Here is a 23,632-nt window from a genome sequence, read left to right as displayed (position 1 = left end):
AGGAGCTCGCCTCAGACACGTGGCTCCACGGGATCAGCTGTGGTTTGGTGCACCCCGAGCCCCAGCAGAGGGGTGTGCTGCCACGAGGGGTACGTGCAGGAGAGGTGAGGGGATGCCAACGCACCCCACGCAGGTGCTGCAGTCTGGGCACCTGCACTGACCAAGAAACAACCTCCCACTGACAACAAGCATGCAGAAACCTGAGGGGACCGCCACTGTGAAACTTCTATAGGTTTTTAATAAAAATCAAAATATCCACTAAAGTCTTTTTATTATGAAAGATGACTGAAATATCAGATTTGTAAACCTGGCAAAGGGCAAATGCTCTAAACCAGAGGAACTGGCATGGGGCTATTTATTCCAGAGTATCTGAAGTCCTCTCAGACAAGATCATCCAAAAAGAGGAGGTCCCAGCGGGCTTCACAGAGCCTCTGGTGTTCTCTCCCTTCTCAGGGTGAACACCATAGGATGCAGGTTTGCAGTTTTCTAGCTATATGGCAGTTCAGACAGCTCCCAGAAAAGAGGCACCAGGTTTATTTCTTTATTTATTAAGATTTTTCTTTCCTTCCCTAGGATAAGTGAATCCTGTCTCACTTGATGTGCTTGATGTGACACCTGTCCCATCACTGCATACGCTGATAACTTCACTGTGCCAGCAGATGTCTGCTGTGCAAGCAGAACACACAGTGCAGGAGGAGGACTAAATAAAACACATTCTTGATTTCCCATGCTTTGATGGACAAAAAGCAGCTCACATTTTAAGGCAACCAGTTGTGAATTCTCAAGCACACATGCAGTCAGCTCAGGCAGCATTTGCACCCCTGAGATTAAGCACTGTGCAGGAATTTTAGGACCTGACCCCAGTTTCCCTATAGAATATTAATAGACATGGAAGTGACACTGTCACACGAGCGACATCCAAACCTGTCACAAGGAAGGGACAGGGCTCTGTGGACAGCCCAGTGGGTTTTACCTCGTCCTCGTGTCGGGATACGCATTCCACGACTCCTCCTCCACCCGCAGCGCTGCCTTGGGCAGGATGGAGCGGAACCAGCTGGGGATGTGCATGCCGATGTGGTACACCTTGTGCGTGTACTGCCCGCTGCCGCCCGGCCCGTCCACGTACGGCCTGTTCTCCAGGATCTCCACGCCGCTGCCCTCCCCGCATGTCTCCTCCCTGCTCTTCTTCTGAAAGGGAAACACACCGCACAGTTCATCCTCCTGAACATCGCACGTACGGCTGTAGAGAGAACAAAGTTAATCGCAAAGTCCAAGTCGTGTACACCAGGTAGCTGCATGCCTGGAAGCATGAAACCAAACATGGGGTGAGGTGGCAGACACTGGGCGAGATGGCAACCGTCACTACATCAACATCTGGTGTTATCTGGATGCCTGGAGGAGTGTGAGACAGGGTGGAGGCCTCGTGGTCCCAGTCCCCCATTCCTTTCCGCCCCAGACAACAGGAGCCATTACCTCTACCCATGCAGGTGTGGATTAACGGACTTTGTGACATTAACATAAACGATAAGATTGTCTACAGTCATCCCCACCCGCACGTATGCCCTGGTGATGTAATGTAAATGTTTGAGTATCACCCCAATTTCGGCTCAAGAATGGGGACAGGATGAACTCAGAACTATACCCCATGACTGGACGGATTGACGAATTCGCTTCCTCTCCACCCCCACCACTCAGGTCACCTTGTGGGTAAGATTATTTACCTCAGCTAACGCTGAGTGATTTTCCTCAGGTTCATAGTCCCCAAGTGTATTTTGTATTTTTCCTCAGGCGCATATTACCTGAGTGTACTCTTGCGTTTGATATTAGTTAAACAACCTTTAGTGTACCTGTAGCTTTTCAATTTATCCCTGGCAATCCAAAAGAACCTGTAAATGTTGCTGTAAATAAACTATTATTATTTGTTTCCCAACTTGCATCTGTCGCATATTCGGTGCCGGCCTCACAAGACCGGATTTACTCTCCCCATTTTTGCAACAACCGTGGGCTCGGAGCACACCAACACTGGGGATGGTTTGTAGGGTTGGGAGATTCATCCAGCCAACAGAATCACAGAATCCCAGAACGTTAGGGATTGGAAGGGACCTCAAAAGCTCATCCAGTCCAATCCCCCTGCCGGAGCAGGAACACCCAGATGAGGTTACACAGGAAGGCGTCCAGGCGGGTTTTGAATGTCTGCAGAGAAGGAGACTCCACAACCTCTCTGGGCAGCCTGGGCCAGGGCTCTGTCACCCTCACTGAGAAGAAGTTTCTTCTCAAATTGAAGTGGAACCTCCTGTGTTCCAGCTTGTGTCCGTTACCCCTTGTCCTATCATTGTTTGTCACTGAGAAGAGCCTGGCTCCATCCTTGTGACACTCACCCTTTAAATATTTATAAACATGAATGAGGTCTCCCCTCAGTCTCCTCTTCTGCAAACTAAAGAGACCCAGCTCCCTCAGCCGCTCCTCATAAGGGAGATGCTCCACTCCCTCCATCATCTTTGTAGCCCTACGCTGGACTCTCTCCAGCAGTTCCTGTCCTCCTTGAACTGAGGGCCCAGAACTGGACGCAATATTCCAGATGCGGTCTCACCAGGGCAGAGTAGAGGGGGAGGAGAACCTCTCTCGACCTACAACCACCCCCCTCCTGAACACAGGAACAGAGACCTAATCTATCACATGTAAAAATCTGGATTGAAGGGAGACCTGATGACCCCAGTCCTGCTCCCACAATGGTCACACTGGGTCACATTGGGTGTCCCCACGAGCACTCAGCTGTGAGCCGCCCAGCAGTGCAAACACCTTCACATCAGCAGGGGAACGGCACAGGGGACTTTGTCCTCCAGGTTCTGCGGTGTCGTATCAGCGTGAAGAACTGTACACGTGTGCTAGGCACAACATCATGCTGCCAAAGACCACCTGATGACCTACACCCTGCTGAAGAGCATTTGGTGACCTAAAAGCACAGGATTTGGGGGCTCCTGTGGTCTGGCAGGACAGCAGCGCTCTAAGAACAGCTTGGAGACTACGCTGCGCTAATGAAGATGTTTAGAAGAAACAACTCCAGATTGCCAGAACGCACACGGCACATTTTGGTTTATTTGTAGCACCGTCCCTCATTGAGAAACCTGGCAAAAATTCCTTCAATAAAAAAATACTAATTTCAGCGCTTCGAAGAAGAGCTAGAGGCAAACCAAATATTTATTCATTTGTAACACATTTCAGCAGATTGGATGATGTATAACCTTCATCATTTCCAAACAACAGATTCATACTGCTAGTATTTTGACTTTATTGTTTGTATTTGAGAGGACAGTACTTTGGAAATTAGGAGAGAAAAAAAGGAATTTTATAAGAATCAGCTGTGAAACGCAGCACAATAACAAACTCATTTCTGGCACGCAAACAAATCAAAGGATAACATGGTTTAACAGAATATGATTAATAAGATCCAAGAGATCAGCTCCTTGTCTTTTGAGGACAGGATAAGCCAGCGCAGCTCTTCAGAAGTAAATAGTCCTCTCTCTAAAGAACTCTCAAGCGATTTTAAATTTAAACAGCTGTAACCAACAATTCCAAGTAAATGACAATCTAAACAAGTCTTTTTTCCCCACTCCACAAACTGCAACAGTCCTGCAACCGAAAAGCACTTTCTTTACAGTTTATATCTAACAGTCAGCTGGCAGTTCATTAAAATACACATCCTCTCCAAACAAATTACTGTCTTTCAGTTCTTAGATAAGCACTGACCAAGTCCTGTACAAATATTTATGACAACAACATTAAATAATCTTGAAGACCCAAAACCCTGGTTGGTTCAAAGGTCTCGGAAAAGGCAGTGACCCAGCAGGCAGAGCAAACGCGTCAGACAGAGTAACAGCACAGCATCTGCTCCCAACAGTTCATACAGATTATGGAGATGTAGGGTTTTATTATATGGCATAAGCACGTGAAAGTCGTAAGCAGAGGAAATACGGGTTCTCTTTGTGCCAAATTATCACAGGCGGGATCGTCCATGGGCTAGATTCAAACCTCCATTCTAGATTGTGTGGTTACCTGCAATTCCAAGAGAAATCTGAAAGTCCTCATTTGGGATCAAAGCGTATTGAGGAGTTTTCCATTTCCAAAGACATCAACAGCTCCCCTGACTGCACAAGCCAGCCCTGCCCAGAGAGCTGCATTCCCAGGTTTACAGATGCCTGCACTGCACTGCAAAACCAAACCACTCAAGGTTTCTTTCACTGTAATAGCCAAAGTTGATGTGAAAATGGATAAAAACAGCCTGTACGAGCGCAATTTCATACTCTGCCCTTCAGAGCTACCTCTGAGATGCACCTTACACCTCGTCCTCCTCCGATGCTCACCAGAGGCTCTGGGCTGAAGCCCAGGCACACAGAGCTAACACCAACGTTATCCACTTGTCCTTACCCCGCGTAGCCAGCTTTGACAAAACCTCTCTGCATGGTTCCCATCCTACAGCCAGAGCCCTGGTGAACCTGCAGGACTGGCCGATTTTTGCTTTACAGGAGTATTTCCACAAGCAGCTTTTCCACACGACCTGGCGATGCTCACCCCCGGCCCCTGCGAGCGAGCTGTCGGGTCGCTGGAGACCGTGTTATGGACCCGACGCTTTGTGAGGGAAGGAAGAAGGGAAAACCCAAATTAACCGAGACTCTGCAGAAGCCAGTTCATGGCCCACTTCTGATTTCTGGTTATTTTGTTCATTTCTGGGCACCTGCAGGAGACCACAAACTCCACTCTGAGCACTGCATGCTTCCTCCTTCAGCCTTTCCAGATGATCAACCCCAGCCCACAGCCTCTTCTGCCCAGTTGCAAGATTTAAGCAAATTTTGGTCCTACACATTCCTCCTGCTTGTTATTATCTACACAAAATAAGATGAAGGACAGTAATAACATTTTATTAGATGAATGTGAACTAAGAACTGCACCTTGGCATGACAAAAACATCAGAGCTGCACAGTTTGTATCCCAAACTATTTTCTCAGCCAGGACTTTTGAGTCAGGCCAATTTGCACTCAAAACCCAACATCACTTACCACTAGGAAGGACAGTATGATCAAAGAAAACCTCACCCAAAGCTGCTCCCCAGCCCTGCGTGCCCTCACGCTTACCAGCGAGCTTGCCGAGAAGGCAACAAGCCACAGAGCAGTCAGGAAGGACTGAACACATCAGGCTGACGGTGAACAGGACAACTGCTGACCAGCCGTCAAGGCAAGAAGAAGATACATTTCTCAGACAATGAAAGTAAGGACATTCGCCACACACACTTGAGATACCAGGATGATACTCTATGCGTAAGTGGTATCGTGAAAGCGCACCACTTCTGGAAGTGAAGAGCAATTTGCCTTTCCACCATGGAGCCTCTTCACGTCTGTTGTGACTCAGCTACAGCAGAGAGGGCTTGTTACAAGGAAGCAGTCTGTAAACAACAATTCAAAAATAACCACTGATTAGGAAAGCCTTTGGCTTGACAAGTGTCTGGCAAGCCCTCTCCAAAGAGTATCTGTCTGTAGCAACAGATGTGCAGGCATTTTGGGGTCAGTCTTGAAGGTTTCGGCCTCAAAGCCCCCACGCCCCTGTGAGAAGCAGAGACTTTATTTAGCAGATTCCCTACGTTATCACCACTCGCTACTGACAGGGGTATCTTCCCTCCATGTAAATGGTCTCCAACAAAATCAAAAGAGTAGCTAACAGCCTCCATGTGCAAGTTATCTAAGCTGTAATCACCGTAAACCATCTTATGTTGTGTTACACCAGAAAATCCAGTCATCCCTTCACAGGTCCCTCTCTGCTGCTGCTGACACTCCATGTTCTGCACAGCTCCATCAGTAGCTTCCCAGGACAGATGGTGACACAGATCCCTTCCAGCTAAAGTAATAGCATTAAATTACTCATAACAGGGAACCCAGAGAAGCAGATGCACCATGATTAGCAAGAATGCCAGTTACTTAAAGGCCCCTATTAAAATAAATCTCTTGGCACAGCAGCATAGCATGGGACGCAGCACATAGCCTTCCCATAACGATCATAGATGAATAACTGCCATGAATGTCATCTAAACATTGGACTTGCCCAGCTCCATCTATCATCTGTCCTTCGCAGGAGGAGACAAGCGGCTGCAAACACAGCCCTCCCTCCACGAGCAGAGCTGGTCAGTGCTCACACCTCCATCCCCTGCCCCGGCAGAAACGTCCCTCGCTGCAGTGACCAACACGAGCAGCACAGTCGAGTGGGACCAGGGCACAAACCGGACTTGGGTGCTTTTCCAGCAGGTATGGCTCGTAAAACAATGATGGCAACAGAAACACCAGCAATTTGGGGAGTCTCCTTACAGCTGGAGGAACTGAGCTGTGGAGCCAGTGCAAACGGCTCCATGATTCAGCTTCTCCCAAAGTTGTTTTTTAGTGTAACTTACTACTTTGAGCACTGCAGCGGCACTGCAGAGGACAGGAAAGACAGGGCAGGCTGCATGGTGATAAAGGGAGATCCAGGCATTGTTCTAGCTTTTAAAAATAGATCCTAGCTATACTCCTACCTTGTTTACCACTGAGCATTGTTTACAGTACATCCCCTGAAGCTAAACAAGTTGGAAGTGAGTACAAAAGGCTGACGTGCTTTAGCTTCACGACAAAGTTTCCTGGTGCATTTCTGCAATCTACTCCCTCAGTACCAGCGGCTTTTGACGACCTGAGAGGTTTGATTTGAGGTTATTCAAACTACCGACAGCACTCTGCTTGGTAGACCTACTGTCCATGGATAACGAAGGCACAAATCATTGTCTGGAAACAATAACCAGAATAATTTTTTCATAGAATCATAGACTCCCAGGTTGGGAGGGACCACAAGGATCACCCGGTCCAACCTCTCAAGGTAAAAATAGAGTTTAAATGAGATGAGTCAAGCTGTCAAGCTGACTCTTAAAACTGGCCAACGTAGGGGAATGTTGTTATTTTCCTCCAGCTCCCATTTGGCAGCAGGGCATTTTCACAGTCCAAATTCTTCTGGGAGAATCCATTAAAATAGCATTGAAGTCTTGGATTTTTAAATCTCATTTAGACACAGATAAAGATACGAGAAGGTTACGGCTGGCTGGTGATTTCAGATAACGACGACAGCAAACGGAGGCACCCATGTAACCGCTGGACAAGAACATGACAGCACACATCCCCAAAGGCTCCTAACACACTTGCTCATGTTGCTGTGGCAAGGGAAGCTGCAAACACATTTTCTGTGGCCAATTACTGTTTTTTTACGGTTTTGGATGCTAAGGCTACCACAAATGACAATTAAGTCCCCAGAAACAGACCCATCCCCTGGGAACCGGAGAAAGCCTGAGCTGCTTCACACAAACCACTGGACAAAATGCCTGGGGCTGTCGAGGATGGGTGACTCCTGCCATCCTGGACAGCTTTTGAGACCTGGTTTCACTCATCAGACCTAGGTTTTCTTTTTTTTTATTTCCCTGTTCGGTTTTAGACAGGAAGGTTCCCAAGACATAAAGGGATGAGTAACAAAATTTAGGCTGGGAGAGGAATAAACTGCTTGTTTTCCAACTCTTCCATATGTTGAGGGAAAAATATTCCCAGCTATCTCCAGTTGGACATTACGTAGGCTAACGGAGATTGCACTTTTCTAAGTGGTTTCCCAAAGCGTTGCCCTCTCCCCATCACCAGCCGTGTTCCCCGCCTGTGCTGCCCACCACCACCACCCCCCCTCCTGCCCACGGCTGCGCAGGAGCAGCAGGAGCTGTGCGGATGGACAAGGTCCCGGGCTTACTGTGCCGAAATTAGCATTCAGACCTTACAGATAAACCAGCGTGACAAGAGATGCACAGCTCCAGCCATAGCTGCTGCCAGCCAGAACTAAACAGCACCTAAACCCAGCGAGGCAATGGGAGAGGCACTGGAAATGCACGGTGTATTCTGACACCTTTTCCCAGCACGGGGTTTCTGTCCATGGCTAACGTGCCCAGTGACGATGTGCACGCACACGGGTGCCTCAGTGCTGAGCTCTGCTCACCGCTCCTTGCCGAGCACCTGACCTGACAGCCAATTCACTTTGAGCAATCTGCCCTCACCACCACCAGCTCCTGCCTGCTGACAGATACCTGACAGACCAGGCACCACTCACGGCCAGGACTCACTGCAGGTACGCAAAAATCAGGTCTTTGACCACGAAAACAAAATATTGGTTTACCCTAAAGGTACAGTAAAGTCATACTTCCCAAGCTGGCTCTTGTTGAGTGTTTTTCTTTTCAAAATGTGTGTGTCAAAGACCCAAAACACTCAATTAAAGTGATATCACCATAACCAGGGTCACATCTGAGCAATAAGCCATTTTCGGTGTGAAAGAAGGGAGCGGAGGAGATTGTTCTATTCCACTGTTACACAAGCCGAGAAGGAGAACTTCTGTCAGATCAAAACCAACATAATTTTATCAGCGCACAACATGTTCTAAGAGCAAATAGGAAGTTACGGGAATTAAATTAAAACCAAAAAATCACCCTGACTGCTGTTAGTGCAGTGGAGTGCTGAAGCAGAGCAGCACACGCGAGTTCTTGCTGTCAAAGGCTTTCGTGCCACAGTCAGAGCAGCCGAGTCCTCTCACTTTACAGATGATGGACACAAGAAAAAAGCACCATTTTGAGGAGGAAGAAAGTAACCTGAACACAGAGCTGCTGGCAGGGCTACGTTAGCACCCAGATCTCCCATTCCAGCATCCTAACCACGATGTGGCAGTCTTCTTCATTGGGCTTGAGTAGGGACCTTGACCAAAATACAGGAAAGAGAGCATTAAAGGCAGGCAGGAGCTAGGAACTCTGTTCACCCAGGTTTTAATACTACTTTTGAGCCTACACTTTGTAAGGTACAAATCAGAAACAATCCAGGCCAAGCTGGACTGCCAGCCCTTCAGCAACAAAAACTGCTGGGGTACAGCGGGGGACTGGTGAGCTTGGTTCTTGTCACTCGAAGGCAAGGCTTGCTACGTCTCCTGCTGCGCGGTGACGCTGCCACTACCTCGATGGCAAACCCGCTGCACTGGGACTGCCATGCTCTCCAGTTACACCATCCATGCCCTGCCAGAAGCTGTGGACACCACAGGCCCACGTTTTTGTTTACACCATGTGCGCCACATGACAAATGCAGGCAACTTTAAGCCGCAACATCTGTTTCCATGGCAATGGGACTGCATCAGCGATCCTCCGGGTTTAGTTTAGGCCATCTCTCGGGCACACGAATCACGTCTGTCAGCAGCAACCCAAGGGATGTCACCAGTAACCAGGGTGCCCTCTGCTGAGGTTTCCATGTGTGCTTTGTGCTCTAACACGACTCCTCCACGCATGACAGTTATTCTAATTCAACTAGTGCTGTTAAAAAAAACCTACACAGAGGGCCAGTGTCAGTGCTCATTTAGCAAAGGAAGGCGAGTTTGAGTCAACAAGATATCGATCAGAACACGAGGCCTTACAACAGCACTTTGACTCGAAGCCTCATTGAACTGCACACATAGGAATGACCTGAAACCTTGGGGAGTAGGCAAAGAAATCTGTTCCTCATCAATGGCTTCATTAATGAAGGAGCAGCTGTTTTGAACACCCTCCTCCTAGGTCTGGTCAATGGCTGGGCACCGCAGTGCTTCGCCTCATCTGGGCATCCCCCCTTCCCCAAACACCAGAGCTTCTCCAGCTGAATAGAAAACCGGGTCTCAGTGTTCCTACCATGCAGTCAAAAACAAACAAAAGGAGTCCCAAAGTGAGAGAGAGTTGTAAAGTGCATGGAGGGAAATCAGAGGACTCCCTTCCCTGTCAGCAACTTCACAATCACACCAAAAGACTGCTCTGCCCCAACTGCTGGAGCAGATGGCCCAAGAGCACAGGTCTGCCGACAGGGAGACTTCTTCTAGAGACCTGAGACTTTGCTGGTCATGAGCACAGACCCAGGAACGCCCCTCACAGCCCTGCCCAGTGCTGGGTTTGAAGCGATGCACCCTCCTGTGGGTCAGAAATCCAGGAGGAGAGGGGCTGTCTGGGGTGTGCTGTACCAGGACAGCCAAGTTCCTTCTGCCTTACCCCCTCATGACACTCTGGTTTCACTGGGAAAACCCAACCACGTCAGCTTATCAGACAGAGGATTTTGGTAGTCAGCAGTTCCGTAAACCAGTCAGCATTTGTCAGCCTTGCACAGCTGCAGTTTTCAGGAGGACTCCCCTCGGGTCCTTCCCAGCTCTGCAGTCTGACCACCCCCACCTGCAGCAGGGATGTTATGGGCTCTTCCCTCACGTCCACCAAGCAAGAACTGGCACTGCCACACCGGCACCGCTGGCCTTTTGTTCCATGCTTCAGCCACCTTAACGCTGCCTCCAGAGAGGTGCTAAGGCCACAAAGGGAAGGAGAGGGCATCACCCATGAGGAGTCTCTGTGCCAGAGAGGAGCACACGTAGATCAGTGTTCTGACGGGTGGTGTGAGTGTGACCAGGAGATCTGGGTCTGTTTCTGCCCCTCTTTGCCCTCCCGAGAGCTGTTTGGGGTGGGGGTCACAGCCCTGTGCAGCCCCAAGTCCTGCAGGGCTCCCAGCCAGCAGCAGGGCACAGCACACAGGGGCCCTGAAGAAGGGACCATCCTCACTCAAGCAACTGCAGGTCACCACAGCTCAGCACCGTCATTCTTGGCTGCTCTTCTTGTAATATAAAACATACTCCTAAAAAAAGCCTAAAAGTGAAAGGCGGGACAGGTTGTCAGCAGCAGACTCGCGCAAGACGGAGCAGAAACACGCACGGCATCAATTTGCACCAGTGTCGTATGCGCTGCATTATTTAGAATCAGATCTAGATGTTAATGAAGCTGTTTGCACAAAACCAGGATATTTTGGGGACAATCAATTCTGCAGGACTATAAATAATTTACAGCATTAAGAGAACCGTTCTCGTGGCCCCTCATTAATCACTGCGCCTTACAAAGACACCAGGGGCACTCCCGCGGACCAGGGCTGGATGTGCCAGAGGCACACGAATTAGGAATCGCTTTATTATGGAGATACCTCAGACTTGTTTACCTCGCACGCCACATCTTTCAAATGCCTGCAACGTGTCCCGCTCGGTGCTCCACCTTACCTCGAGTGCTTCCTTCCCTGTCCTTAGGCAGGTTTCCACTGCACTGACTATGCCACAGACACGTCTGTGAGAATTACTGTCCCTAGTTTAAGGGGGGTAAAGCAAGTTGCCCATTACTATACTGTGAGCCAGAGACAAAATTTCACCTTGGAGTGTTTTGGATCAATTCTGACCCTCTGATCACATCCCTTAAATTTTAGGAACCCAGTTCACTAACAATAGGCTGTATGCTAGAAAGCTGGCTTAAAGAAATCCCCACAGCTTTCCTAATACTTAAATCATTGCTTGCCCTCAGGTATTTGAAAAAGCGAGAACCTCATCTGGGTCAACAGTCAAGATTTGTTTCACCGTCAGAAATTTTCTTTCATAAGAAGGAGAAATAAAGACAGCAAATGGGTATTTGACAGCCCTAAGCTCAGTAGGATTGCCAGTGCCGCATCCTGTATTAAAAACAGTACCCATCTGAAGTTTAACACATTTTTGTGCTATAATCTTCTCTCGGCTTCACTCAGCTTTGTTAGAGGGCACGTGAACTGTCAAGGCAACACAGTTCACTACTCCAAAGTCAATCTTTTTGTCACCAGCTACAGAATAACAGCAAATTTAAGAACTGTTTCAGAATAATGGCTATAAAACAAGAAAAAAACCAAGTAAATGCCAAAAAAAAAAGAAGAAGTAGTTTGCTATTTCTGTGTGTCTTCCCAAAATGCCAGCCTGTAACCCATGCAAATGAGACCACGAGTCTGGTAGCACCGAATGTACCCGTAACCGGTACCTCCCCTGCTCCCAAAGCTAGGCAATGCAAGTATCTCCTCTTTCCAAAGGACGCCAGCCCTCATGACCAAAGAGAAGGTTATGAAAACCAGAGGAAGAAGAGAGAACCCAGAAGTCGCAGGTTTTGAACGTTGCGGCACAGAAATTGTCAGAAAAGCTTCACACCAGATTGTGAATCTTCCAGGGCCTCTGGAGCTGTGGGCAGCATCTCCTGCTTTTACAATGAAAGCAGAGCTGTCATCTGTCCCGGCGGCCAGGGCACCTGCACTGAAACCAAAACCAATCGGCACCCTGCTCTCCAGTGCCCCAGGGTGAAGGTTACACTCGGCTTTCCCTGCTGGCCATTGCCGAGCCCAGCTGACAGCGAGAGGACACCACTTCTGCACCCAGGTGTCAGACATGGCCTGGGAAATAACCCCCACGCACATTCGCGAAGTTTGTGCTCAATGGTGCTACTCAAACACAGGGAAAGCAGGACAGCACAGGGGTCTGGAGACTGAGGTGCTGGACAAACCATGAGTCCCAGGTGCTCCATGGGCAGGTGAGTCCTGCACACCGCAGAGGCTTGGAAACACACTCTGATTCACCAGGGACAGCAAATCCCTGCGGAGTCCTGCACACCGCAGAGGCTTGGAAACACGCTCTGATTCACCAGGGACAGCAAAGCCCTGCAGGACTGCAGAGAGGCTCACGTTTAAAGATGAGGAGAGCCCTCGACTCCCACTGGAGTCCAGCAGAGCGCCGAGCCGCTGGGTCAGACAGCCTCAAACAGGGCCAGAGCCCTGCCCCAGCACAGACCCTCGAGTGCTGAAGGACAAAGCATTAACGCTATTAGTTTATAAGGATGACGCAGCATCTTAAAATAAGTCTCATCCTCAAAAGGCAATCGCTAGGTCCAGAATATTTTTGAAGTACACTGTCTTCGGAGGAAGGTCACAAGTACTCAGAGAGCTGCGCGGAGAAAACAGGGACCAGATTTGTTTACAGCAGAGCAAGTAAGCTATGCACACCGATACAAAAATAAGATTTAATAACAAGAGGAATTCTCTCATCTTACGGAGGGGTTGGAAGGGTAACGGTCTCTCAGAATCCCATGGCATTTGGGCAGCACAGTAATGAAGGGTATTAAGATGACAAATGGACTGACCTTTGTCTAATAACACACTGATCTTTCTGACAAACACAGTCGGATCCTGGAGTACAAGCTCTTACGAGACAGAGACTTCACATTAATGCGTGTGCTGTTTCTGGGGGGAGGCGTACAGAAAGGTGGGTTCCCTAAATGCACAAGAACAGGGAGCAAGAGTTACACAAAAGTACAGCTGTTGGGACACAAACCTGCAGGGCTCTTAGGAGAGGAAGAATTAAGAGACCCTTCAATGAGATATATCTGACATATAAACTAGAACAGATCTATCCTTTGAGTCTGATAGGCTTCAAAGCGCTCGCGGAGACCGAAATGTTGCAGGTGCCTTTGATGTGATGAGCAGGGTCAGAAGGGACACCCAGGGCAGAGTCCTCGGGTCAGCGTTTCCGCAGGGGGACAGCCGTCCCCGCCAGCAGTGGTTTGTGCTTCAGCCCTCACCCCCTGCTTCCTGCTCACACCAGAACAGCGAACTGCGGCCTCTCCAGATCAAACCGCAGCTCCTGGTCCTATGGGCAACTCCCAAGGCCGAGTTTATCTGGAGATCCCTCGCCCTTTGAAGCGGGACAGCATTTAAATGTGCACATGGATTTTAGGAAAAAGTTACACCGCAAAACTACAGCCTAGAAAAGAGCTACAAAAGATGATTTCACTGCTTGGAGATATTTTGCCTGTTTTATGCAGCAGAATAAAAACAGGTCACAGCAGGAAGGAAGATCACCGGTCCTGAGCTCAGACACAAAAATCAGTTTGTTTTAACTTGGATACCAAAACAGACAAAATCTCGGCAATGATACAAAACCCCCTTGTGCAGCTGGAAGAGCCAAGGCCTCACTGCTCCACAGCCAACGCAAGGCTGAAGACGCTGACAACGCTGCATGAAAGGGCTCCTAGGAAAATACAGATACCGATAGCCCAGAATTTAATAGAGAAAACCACTTCCCTTCAGATCTGCTAGGCTTCAAGCAAGTCAAGGGTACATTAAGCCCTTCGCTGTAATGTAAAATTAATTTATTTATGGAAGAATTTAAGTGCTACTTAAAGTACTGAAACCACTGTCTCTCTAGATTGCATTTCAGAAGCTAGCACAAAGCAATGTTTCAGAGATTTGCTGCTCCCCTTCCCCTCCCCTCAAATTAAAAAAAAAGGAATAATTACGAAGCAAAGCAGCAGGTTGCTCACCTCAGTTTTCACAGCCTCATGCAGCAGACTGGAGAACTTGAGTGTAAGAGGAATTACAGAGCAAAGTGGGCACACACACCATGATTTATTGCATGTCTCGCCTCCCTGGTGGCGCAGAGAACCAGCAGAGACTCTGGATCATGTACTGCACAACTTTAATTCTCCCATCCAGCAAACACAGCAGAGTACAGCCTGTCCTGGTTTAATGGAAGGATCCCTTGCTACCTGGGTGTGCTGCTGCTCACACCAAATCTGGCGGAAATGCTTGTGAAGACTTCTGAGGAGGAGGGAGCGCTCTCTCATGAAGGGAAACAAAAGGAGCTTCCACTGCCACACAAAATCCCCCATGCAAACACCTTTGCGAAGCGATGCAGCCCCACAGCTCGAGTGCGGTGTCCCTCCACACAGCTCCGAGGCACCGTGCCCACAGAGGGCTCCCAGGGCAACAGCACGGGCCAGCAGGTGCATCCCTTGGTGAGGAGGTCATTTTGGAAAAACCTTCATCTGGAGGAGACGGGAATCCAGGAAAATTATCCGATTGCTCTTAAAAAGAGCAGCTTTATACCAACTGGTTTGGGGTTTAATGGGGAAGTTCACTCATGAGCGTGGAGCTAAATGAGGGCTCAACTCCAGGCACGTGCTTACGGCTCCCTAAAACCCCCGGGGAGTAGTTGTAACATCTCTTTTGTACACTGCTGGAAAACTGCTCGTCATGGGACCAGGCTGACCAGTGTCTGCAGTAACGGCCCCGTGCCACACACAACACATGTCTCTGAAATGAGCCTTCTGCCTTTAAGAATCGCTCCTCTCCCCAGGAACTACTTTAAATCATTCTGTTCCCCATTTCGGCCAAAGATTTCTAAGAAAGGCCTCCACACTGCTGTTTTACACAGATACCTAAGCTTGTTCCCCTAAGGGGTTCCTGTACAGAGCTCGCTTCTCCTGTGGCCTCCTTACGGGTTTCAGAGGAAAAATAAAAAGACAGACATGAAGCACTTGCTCATGCCCTGAAAAAAAGAGATGCCTCCCACTGCTCTCCCCGCATCTCAAAGACAAAACCTCCACTTTTAAATCAAACTGAAGAAAAAGGACATTTGATGTCATGGTCTCGGAAAAGCTCCCATTGAAGTCGGCAGGGATCTTTCTGCCAATTCCAGGAAAAGCTGAAGCAGATCACTACCAAACACCGAAAACCAGAATATAAACTCCACATTCTACTCCAACGGGGTTTTCTGATTATGGGGGTTTTTTGTTTTCTTTTGTTTTCAAATTTGAGCTGAGTATTTTCAAGAGAAAGCACAGCTAACTCTTCCTCTTGCACTACCCATACACGTATTGCAGTAGAGTCACTTCTTGTCACGCACTTCTCTGGCTCACCGGGACCTGGGGCTACCTCTAGGGTTTATCACTCACTCCCCTCCTCTGGGCAGATGCAGGGGGACCAGGGACCTGCCTCCACACCAGCTCTCGCACCTGATCCAAGAGGAAACCTTACTTAGCAGGAGAAAACCAGAGCAGGGCTGACGCAGGGCTGGACGGCACTGGGAGATGCAGTTTCTTGAGGTTTCCTGGGCCTGTGACTTTCCCCTGCATGAAACCCTGACGGCTGATCTATCCTTCGGCATTAAGATACGGCCAAGTGAGCAAAGCGCGATCCAGTGTTCTGCATTAATGAATGTATAAAAATAAATATTTTAACTGCTGAAAGCAAGCAGCACGTTCAGCTCCCTGGCCAACCTCTCACAGGAGGCCCCCACAGACTCTCTCCACTTAACGACTCAGCCTCCGTTAATCAGGTGGGCTCCTCCTTGACAAGATCGTTTCTCCCCTGACGCGTTCTGCACAGCGAATGCACTGCCTCCATCTACCAGCTCTGCATTCAAAACAGCTCCGCCGAATTTGGAAGAAAAAGTCGTAACAAAATAATCACAACAACATTCAAAGCAGCTACAGCATCAGGAAAAGACACCAACAAATGAAGCCACCTAAGAAAGACGTTTATTCATTTATGCTAACATTTAGGTTAAACACACGAAGATGACACATGCTTTGAATTTGTGTCAGAAAAAGGAATTTGACTGTTATTTCTGGAAAACACACACTGTACCCTGTTGTAACAGTCATGTCTAAGGGCATGGGTCCTTAAAGAACAGCATTGGATGGCTGGGGAGAAATGGGGGAGGTGTGCTTTTGCTCTGGTTTTTGTGGGAGGGTTTTTGGTTTCTAGGTTTTTAGCCAAAGCAGACTTCTCCTGCATTGCTTTATCCTGCTACAGAAAGCAGGGTTCTACTGCAGACTCGGTATTAGATGTGTGTTTTGTTGGATGAGCAAAATTAAATTTTATTTAAAGTGTGGGGCATTGAAATAACACTTCAGATTCATTTCCTTTCAAAAGTGCTCCTGGTTGGATTTCAAACACTGGGAGAACACAGGCACAGAGGATTTGAGTGACACAAAACCAACATTTTAATTAACTGCTTTAGTGAAGACGGGGAATTCAAAAAAATTCCCATCAGTAATCAGAAGCCTATTAAAAATAATCTACATTTGATGCCTAAACTGATTCGTATCTGTTTCTCAGTCGCACAGAAGCAAATAAATATTACATCCAGATTCCCAGATTTCCCTCCCCCAGATTCAAAGCTATGCCTTTGGTTTACCTTCTCAGATTCGTATCCATCTGTTTCCTCCCCACAGCAGAGCACAAGCCTGGGTCTGCTGGACCCGGCATGAGCAGGGACCAGGCCCAGCGGGGCTGCGGTGGCTGCGCAGGGGCCGCAGCTCCATTCCTTCCAGGCAGGGCCCCACAGCCTGGGCTGAGCTTCCTCCACAGAGCACCCCATCCACGGGCTACTTCCCCAGGGCAGTCTGGGGGTTCTCTCATTTACAGAGAAGAGGAGGCAAGTCGCAACTTGACGTTTGCATTACATTTCCCCCTGCTCCTTCATAAGCACGCAGCCAATCTCCCAGTTAAACCCCTAATTCTGCAGCAACGCTCCTCTCCTCCACATGAAGCCCCATGTCAGCCTGCAAGCACCGCACGGGCTGAAGCGTTACTGACCTGTATCATGTAGAGCTGCGCAATGCGATATTCCTCCACGCTCATCGGAAGGGGAATACGATACTCCTTTATGAGCATCTTGAATACAAAAATCTTGTCTCCACTCAGAAACACAATCCAGAAGCTTTTAGTACAGGCTCTTTAAATAATGGGAAGCAAATGCATCGAGGATCCCTGAAAAACAGTGAGAGAGAAAGGGGAAAAAACCCAAGCAGTTATTTTCCATTCTGATTGAAGAGCATCCTATTAAAAAATATCATGACATGCAAACATCAATTTTCGTAATAGCAATAAGCTTAATAGACCTTAGAGAGAAGAATTCCTGGAGTGCGACCAGACCTTTGGTACCGAATTGAACAGCATCTTTTACAATAATTTTGATTTGCTTCAGGGGATACCATCAGAGCTATCACCTCCTGACCACCACATCAAGCAGACTTCCACATGCAACACATCTCCACGGCAGAGACGTGACGAGAGCTCAAACGAGCAGGCAAACCATCCACTGCCAGACGGCAAAGCATCTCTCCAGTGTCAGCAGCGCACCAGAGATGCATCCTCTCAAAGGTATCAAGTTTTATCCCGTCTCATTCATTCAGCAGCTAATAATAAAGGCAATAATTAGACTTCCTTAGCCCTCAGTAAGACCATGACGAAAAAGTCATTTGGATTCTAACAATGAAGACAGAAGAAATGTACTTTTCTTCCACGCTTTATTCTGAATTGTGGTCTTGGTAGGATCCCTTCTCTTGTACTTCCAAAGTACAGGCAAAATCCTCCTGCCACTGATGTCAATTTTTACACTTCTGATCCATAAGAATACAGTCACAGACCAAACATTACAACATTAAAAATATCCCATCATACCCCACCTCGAGGCAATTTAATAGAATTATTGCTTAAGTATATGGGGAATGCAGCATTTACATCAAGGGTTAACACAGTAATTTTTCAAATATTCATAAGACTCCCTATGGACTGTGGATAAAGACAATAAAGTCATAAGGAAGGGGGAAAAAAAAAAAAGAGAAACAGAAAAGAGAAGACTGGTGGGGAAGAGAGGACACCAGAAGCGAAGCTGTCTGCTGCGAGGCCAAAGCAGCCTCAGCAAGACCCAATGGCCGCTCTCCTCCCATGCAAAGCACTCTCCTGGCTCCTTCTCATCACCAAAACCCACCTTTCTGCTGTTCCTTCTTACTGGCAGCCTTCAGATAGAGCTGCTGGAGCAAACCCAGCCCCAAACTCTACCCCTGGGGGAAAAACCCAGATAAAAACAACCAACTTCTCTAGAAGCTTAGGCCATGGCCTAAGCTCCTCGGTGTCTGCACAGGCCTTCACCACCCTCTGGCAAGGGTTGGAGGGGTTAAAACACACACCCATACTCACAGAGTGACCAGCAACAAAACCCAGCATTTCCAACCCAGCTCTGCTGGCTTCTGGTCTGCGCAGGACTTGAAGGGCACCGCAACGCCTCCACCTTGCACCAGGCCTGGCCTGGCCTCAGGCGGGGGCACTGACCACCACACTCCACCATGCTGGCAGCTGGCTGGCCTTGACTGCCGCCTTTCCAATTGCTGTCAGAGCAATCTGGGGAGCAGGGATGTAAACAACCAACCAACCAAATTATCTTTGCCATGGCAAACACTGTAGAGTATAATTCAGAGAAGACCAAGCATCCCGACACTGCCATGCGTCTACACAGAAATGTGTGCATCCACGCACACATGCAGGATTTTGGCCAAACTAATCCTCCAGAACAGGTGGGGATAATCCAATTAGGTGGTTTTTAATTAGCATCATGGCAATGAACAACAATCACCACCAGAGGATGAATTGCAAGTGCTAGTCCAAGATCTGCACTGGTACAATGCTGGGATCCCAGCTCTTGGGAGTTAATGGCAGTGCGAGACTCAGCCACACGTCTGGAGCAGTTTGTTATGCTTTAGAGATCTTTGAAAATTGGATTTAAAAGCTCCCCCCACCATTCCCCAAATGCTCTGAAAGCTATTCTGCTTTCACCAGAAGGATATCACTCATGTCTGCCTTTGCTGCTTGCTAAAACAGGATATTTCTATTGATTGGACGAGATGAATAAAAACAAAAAATAGAACCTTAAAAGCAATAAAATGGCAGGAAACCAGTACCAAGATAGAAAAAATGTGTTTATAATGAAGTGCCAGGCAGGTAATAATTCACACAGCCATGACACAAGAGAGTTATTTTATTACAGACTAAAACCCCAACCATTTCAGCAATCCCCAACCCCACTGGCAGCGGCCTCGAAGCCCGGGCTGCACAGAACACATCTGCCTGCAGTGCTCCCAGGCCAGCCTCCTGCTTGGCTTTCACCAGAGCTGAGGGTTGCTGCAAAGTTCCCCTCACGTTTCTACCGCCCTCGGTCAATGTTTAAGAGCAGCGTTTGGTTCAGCCTGTGGGGGCCCAGGCAGCAGCAGGTCCCGATGATGTGCACGTTGGACAGGCAACACCCCCATAAACTCCTCCAGCAGCTGCCCACTCCAGCTACTGCAACCAGTCCCCAAAAGTTGGGTAGAAAACAACCTTGGAAACACACTGGGCAATAGCAAGAACCACATTATAACATCAAACCCAGGGGGGCAGCAGGAAAAGGCAAAAAAAATTATCAAGGTAAGTCTGCAGCTTGGGCTGCCTTTGAGCTGAAAGCAACCTGCCCTAACCCTTCCAAGAGCAGCGGAGCCCCGGGGCAAACCATGGCAGAGAAACAGGGCTCTTCACCACATCCGGGTCTTGGGGAACACTGTGCCAGGTGGGACTGAAGTGACAAAATGGTGCACTGAGACAACTGAGGACAAAGCCTCCTCCCAAAGCCTTGGGACTTCACATGGAGTCAGAGCTCACCAAGAGCACTCACTGCTTGGTCCAAAGAAACGGGAGTGTGGTGACTGCAGACACGGTGGCTGCTGCGGAGAGAAGAGAAAGCCCTTCTGGGAGCCAGGACTTTGGGAAACGTGTGTCAAACACCAGCTGTGACCCTGGCACTCGCCGCACCCAGCTCATCGCTGCCAACAGCCAGAGGCGTCTGGTGTGCCAGGATCAGCAAGCAGCCAGTGTCTGACAGCAGCTGGATTTCGGCTGCTCAGCCACGGAGCACCAAGCTGGACTTTCTACAGGTTTGCCAAACCCCAGCCGCCACACAACCAGGACTGGTGGCAACCCAAGGCGTTTGCAAAGCGCAGCTCGTAGCCAACCCTGCTCAGCAAGAAGAAAACAACAGTGACGCAGGACATCTCCAGACTCGCTGCTGCTTCTGCTATCGCCAAGTGGCACATTTGTACAGGCCGTTATTCAATTTATACACAGAGCTGTAGTAACTGTGAAGGCCAGGCACATAATTTTATACCTCAATTATTTTAAAATCAGGTTCTCAAAGCATCATAATTACGCTCCAGAGTCAATATCCTGCTGCGATGAGTCAGGTCCACCTCTGAGCTATTGCCTCAGGCTGTCTGAAGGCACAGTGTGCTGTGTTAACTTCTGATTTCAACCCTTTCCCTCGCAACAATAACCAACTTTTTAAGGAAGTGCTCATTCTTTAAAACGGGGGATCTGCAGCAGCAGAACAGATTAAGAGATCCAGCAAAATCTCTCCAATTAGCCCATGAACCTGGTGTCTGAGGTTGTCACTTTGGGAGCACTGAGGCCAGCATCCCTGTTACTGAATGAGGCGGCAGAGGACTGATAACAACTGACAGCTTGTAATTAAGAATTAGAGTTACTGTGCAAAGGCTATTTCAACTGTGCTACTGGAGTCCTGGAGGCCAAACCCTGGCCAGGCTTGACAGGGCCAAAGGGTACAGAAACTGAGTACTACAGCAAAATCCCAGCCTCACCACGTTGGTGGGTACGGCGCCCAGAGCAGCAGCTCTGGGGACACAGCCGGCAGGCCCAGGCCGCGGAGGGGCTGTCACTGCCCTCCCCAGCTGTGCCCTTACCACTGTCCCAGCTGTCACCAACAGCTCATTTGTGACCAGCTCCTGCTGTTCAAGCCCCGGCTGCTGAGCACAGGGGTTTCAGGGCCGGAATGAGCTGCAGCACAGCAGCAACAACCCAAGCAGCACCACGGCTGCCAGTTCCCATTGCCAACAGGGAAGAAAAAGCCCAGGATGCAGAGAGCAGCTGTAACGAGCTGTTTCTAGGCTCACGTGGGAGGTTCATTTCACACAATTATGAAGTTCAAAGACTCGCCCTAGGCAGGAAAAACTCATCACGGAGGGTCACAGCAGCCAGGCAAAGAGGCAGGTACCAGCCCTGGGTTTCATCAACCACCGCCTGCTCAGGGCTGTGCTGCCCTTTGAAGTTCAGAAAAATCTCCCCTAGGAAAGATCACGCTCGTGAGCTCAAGATCGATATCCTTGACTCAGCTATTGAACAATTTTCCTTGTGATATTTTCACATGACTGAGAAATGAAAGATAATTAACAGAAACAACTGCAAGAAAACCAAGCCAAACGTTTAACGGCAAAAGGATGAGCACAAGCATCTTCTGGAGCCCTCACCTACCTCCCTACAGACTTTCTTTAGGTTCTCTGCATCTCCTTTATCCACACAGAGGCCTCCTTGAAGAAAGTAATATCAAAGAGATGTTAGCTTTGATCCCAAGTGAATCAAACTTGGACTTTGGGAAGCAGCACCAGGCTCAGCAGCGTAGCCATCCTCCCTCTCCTGCAGAGTCCCCTGCAGGAGGATCCAAGCCCTCTCACGACGGGAGTGCTGCATACACATTGCGTCTGGATTTACTGATGCTGTGAGAAGCGGCAGCACAAACGTGAAACAGATCCCTAGGACCTAAGTCAGCATTTTCTACAGGCAGTATCAACACTCACACCTTGATTAATGCGGCACTCTCCTTCCTGGCCCCAAAGCTGTCTCACTCAGCTTTATCTGTCTCAAATATCACTGCTGCACAGCCCATTCCTTTTGTCTGTCACTCTGCTCCCATCTGTCCACGCTGTCCCTGCCTCTCAGATCAACACCAGCATCTGCAAACCATCACTGTCCAACCCGACCTGGGCAAGGGCTGAGCACACGCAGATGAGATCCACCCTGCAGGCCTCATCCAGCCCACATCCTGCATCCCGCATCCCACATCTCACTGCTGCCTCCCTGAGAACCACCACAGGGCAGAGAAACTTCATGTTTCGTGAATGCCTGACGCATAGCACAGTATCAGCTGGAGCAGCGTTCACATCGGAAGGTTAAAAAAGACCGACATTTCTATTTACTCACTTGGTGGCTATCGTTATTTTCCGTAACACTCACCACGACTCAACACTCACACACATGTGCACGAGTGATAAACTGAAGAGGCAGAGTGAGCTTTTTAAAACCAGCAGTTTTCTGTTCTCGCAGTGTGGGCGGTACCTGCGGACTGACAGCTAAGCAGGTTTAAACACTCATCAGGCCTTGGAAAAAACAAATCAAAGTCAAAGCTCCTTAAAAGAGCACAGTTCACACGCTCACGGCTCAAAGGCTACTGTGTCAGTACGTCATCGCGCATCTTAATCGCACGTCTCATCTGCCACATCTTTTCAAACAGAAGTTTTTGTGCAGATGTTGCACATCCAGGTCTCAGGATGGAGCTCGGGTCACAGCTGGCTGCATCAGCTGCTTGTGAACATCTCCCCACCATGCAGAGCCACAGCAGAGCCCTCTGGAGCTGGCAGCTGAGCCAGGGGAGCTCCCTGTGCCTGCGGCAACCGAGGAAAAGGAACGGGGGAGGAGGACAGTGCAAGTGTGAGCACCCTGTGCCTGCGGCAACCGAGGAAAAGGAACAGGGGAAGAGGACAGTGCAAGTGTGAGCGGAAAACACTTTTCCTCAGGTGCAAGCCCAAAGATGTCTCAAACGCAGGTAGCACTGCGGTGGGCTGAGGAGAAAACACCGCTTGAGAAGGCAGACCCAGCAAGCAAACAAGTCACATTTACAGTACTTGATCTTTTTTCCGTTATTAGATACAATTTGACGTCACTTACAGAATTTAAGAGCTCACTGTAAAGCAGACATTTATTACAGCAGAAGGATGGAGTCAGTCCAAGCGCAATACAGCTACACTGGAGCTATTAAATCTTGTTAAGAGTTCACTGGGCAGCCACGTGCTAGCTTGAAGCAACAAGAGGGAAAAGGGAAGGGGAAAAAAAAGTACCACCACACCAAAGCATGCACACACACACACACACGCACAACTTTTACTCCTTGAATATTCTAGGACATTGCACTGTTTCTTCATACTTTCCGTTCCTATAACTCCTTTAGCGTCTGGGGAGAGGAAGACTTTGCTCCCTTCTGCTTTCTGAGCGATGCTGCGGTG

At 48.8% G+C, this 23,632-nt stretch overlaps 1 protein-coding gene across 2 annotated transcripts in view; it reads right to left on the bottom strand.

Annotated features, from left to right (window-relative positions):
* Window positions 1–17,462, bottom strand: part of PITPNM2 (phosphatidylinositol transfer protein, membrane-associated 2) — a 63,176-nt gene extending 45,714 nt beyond the window's left edge. For both annotated transcript variants that reach the window (XM_010191777.1, XM_010191778.1), the window contains exons 1-2: window positions 17,289–17,462; window positions 974–1,188 (exon numbers count right to left, since the gene is read on the bottom strand). In XM_010191777.1, coding sequence (XP_010190079.1) covers window positions 974–1,188; window positions 17,289–17,366 — 293 coding nt within the window. In that variant the 5' untranslated portion in view covers window positions 17,367–17,462. The remainder of the gene's footprint in view (window positions 1–973; window positions 1,189–17,288) is intronic.
* Between the last annotated feature and the right edge of the window lie 6,170 nt (window positions 17,463–23,632).

This window comes from Mesitornis unicolor, unplaced genomic scaffold, assembly GCF_000695765.1.
Source record: "Mesitornis unicolor isolate BGI_N332 unplaced genomic scaffold, ASM69576v1 scaffold2619, whole genome shotgun sequence".
In the NCBI taxonomy this organism is placed as follows: domain Eukaryota; kingdom Metazoa; phylum Chordata; class Aves; order Mesitornithiformes; family Mesitornithidae; genus Mesitornis; species Mesitornis unicolor.
This window is presented reverse-complemented; position numbering and strand designations above follow the sequence as displayed.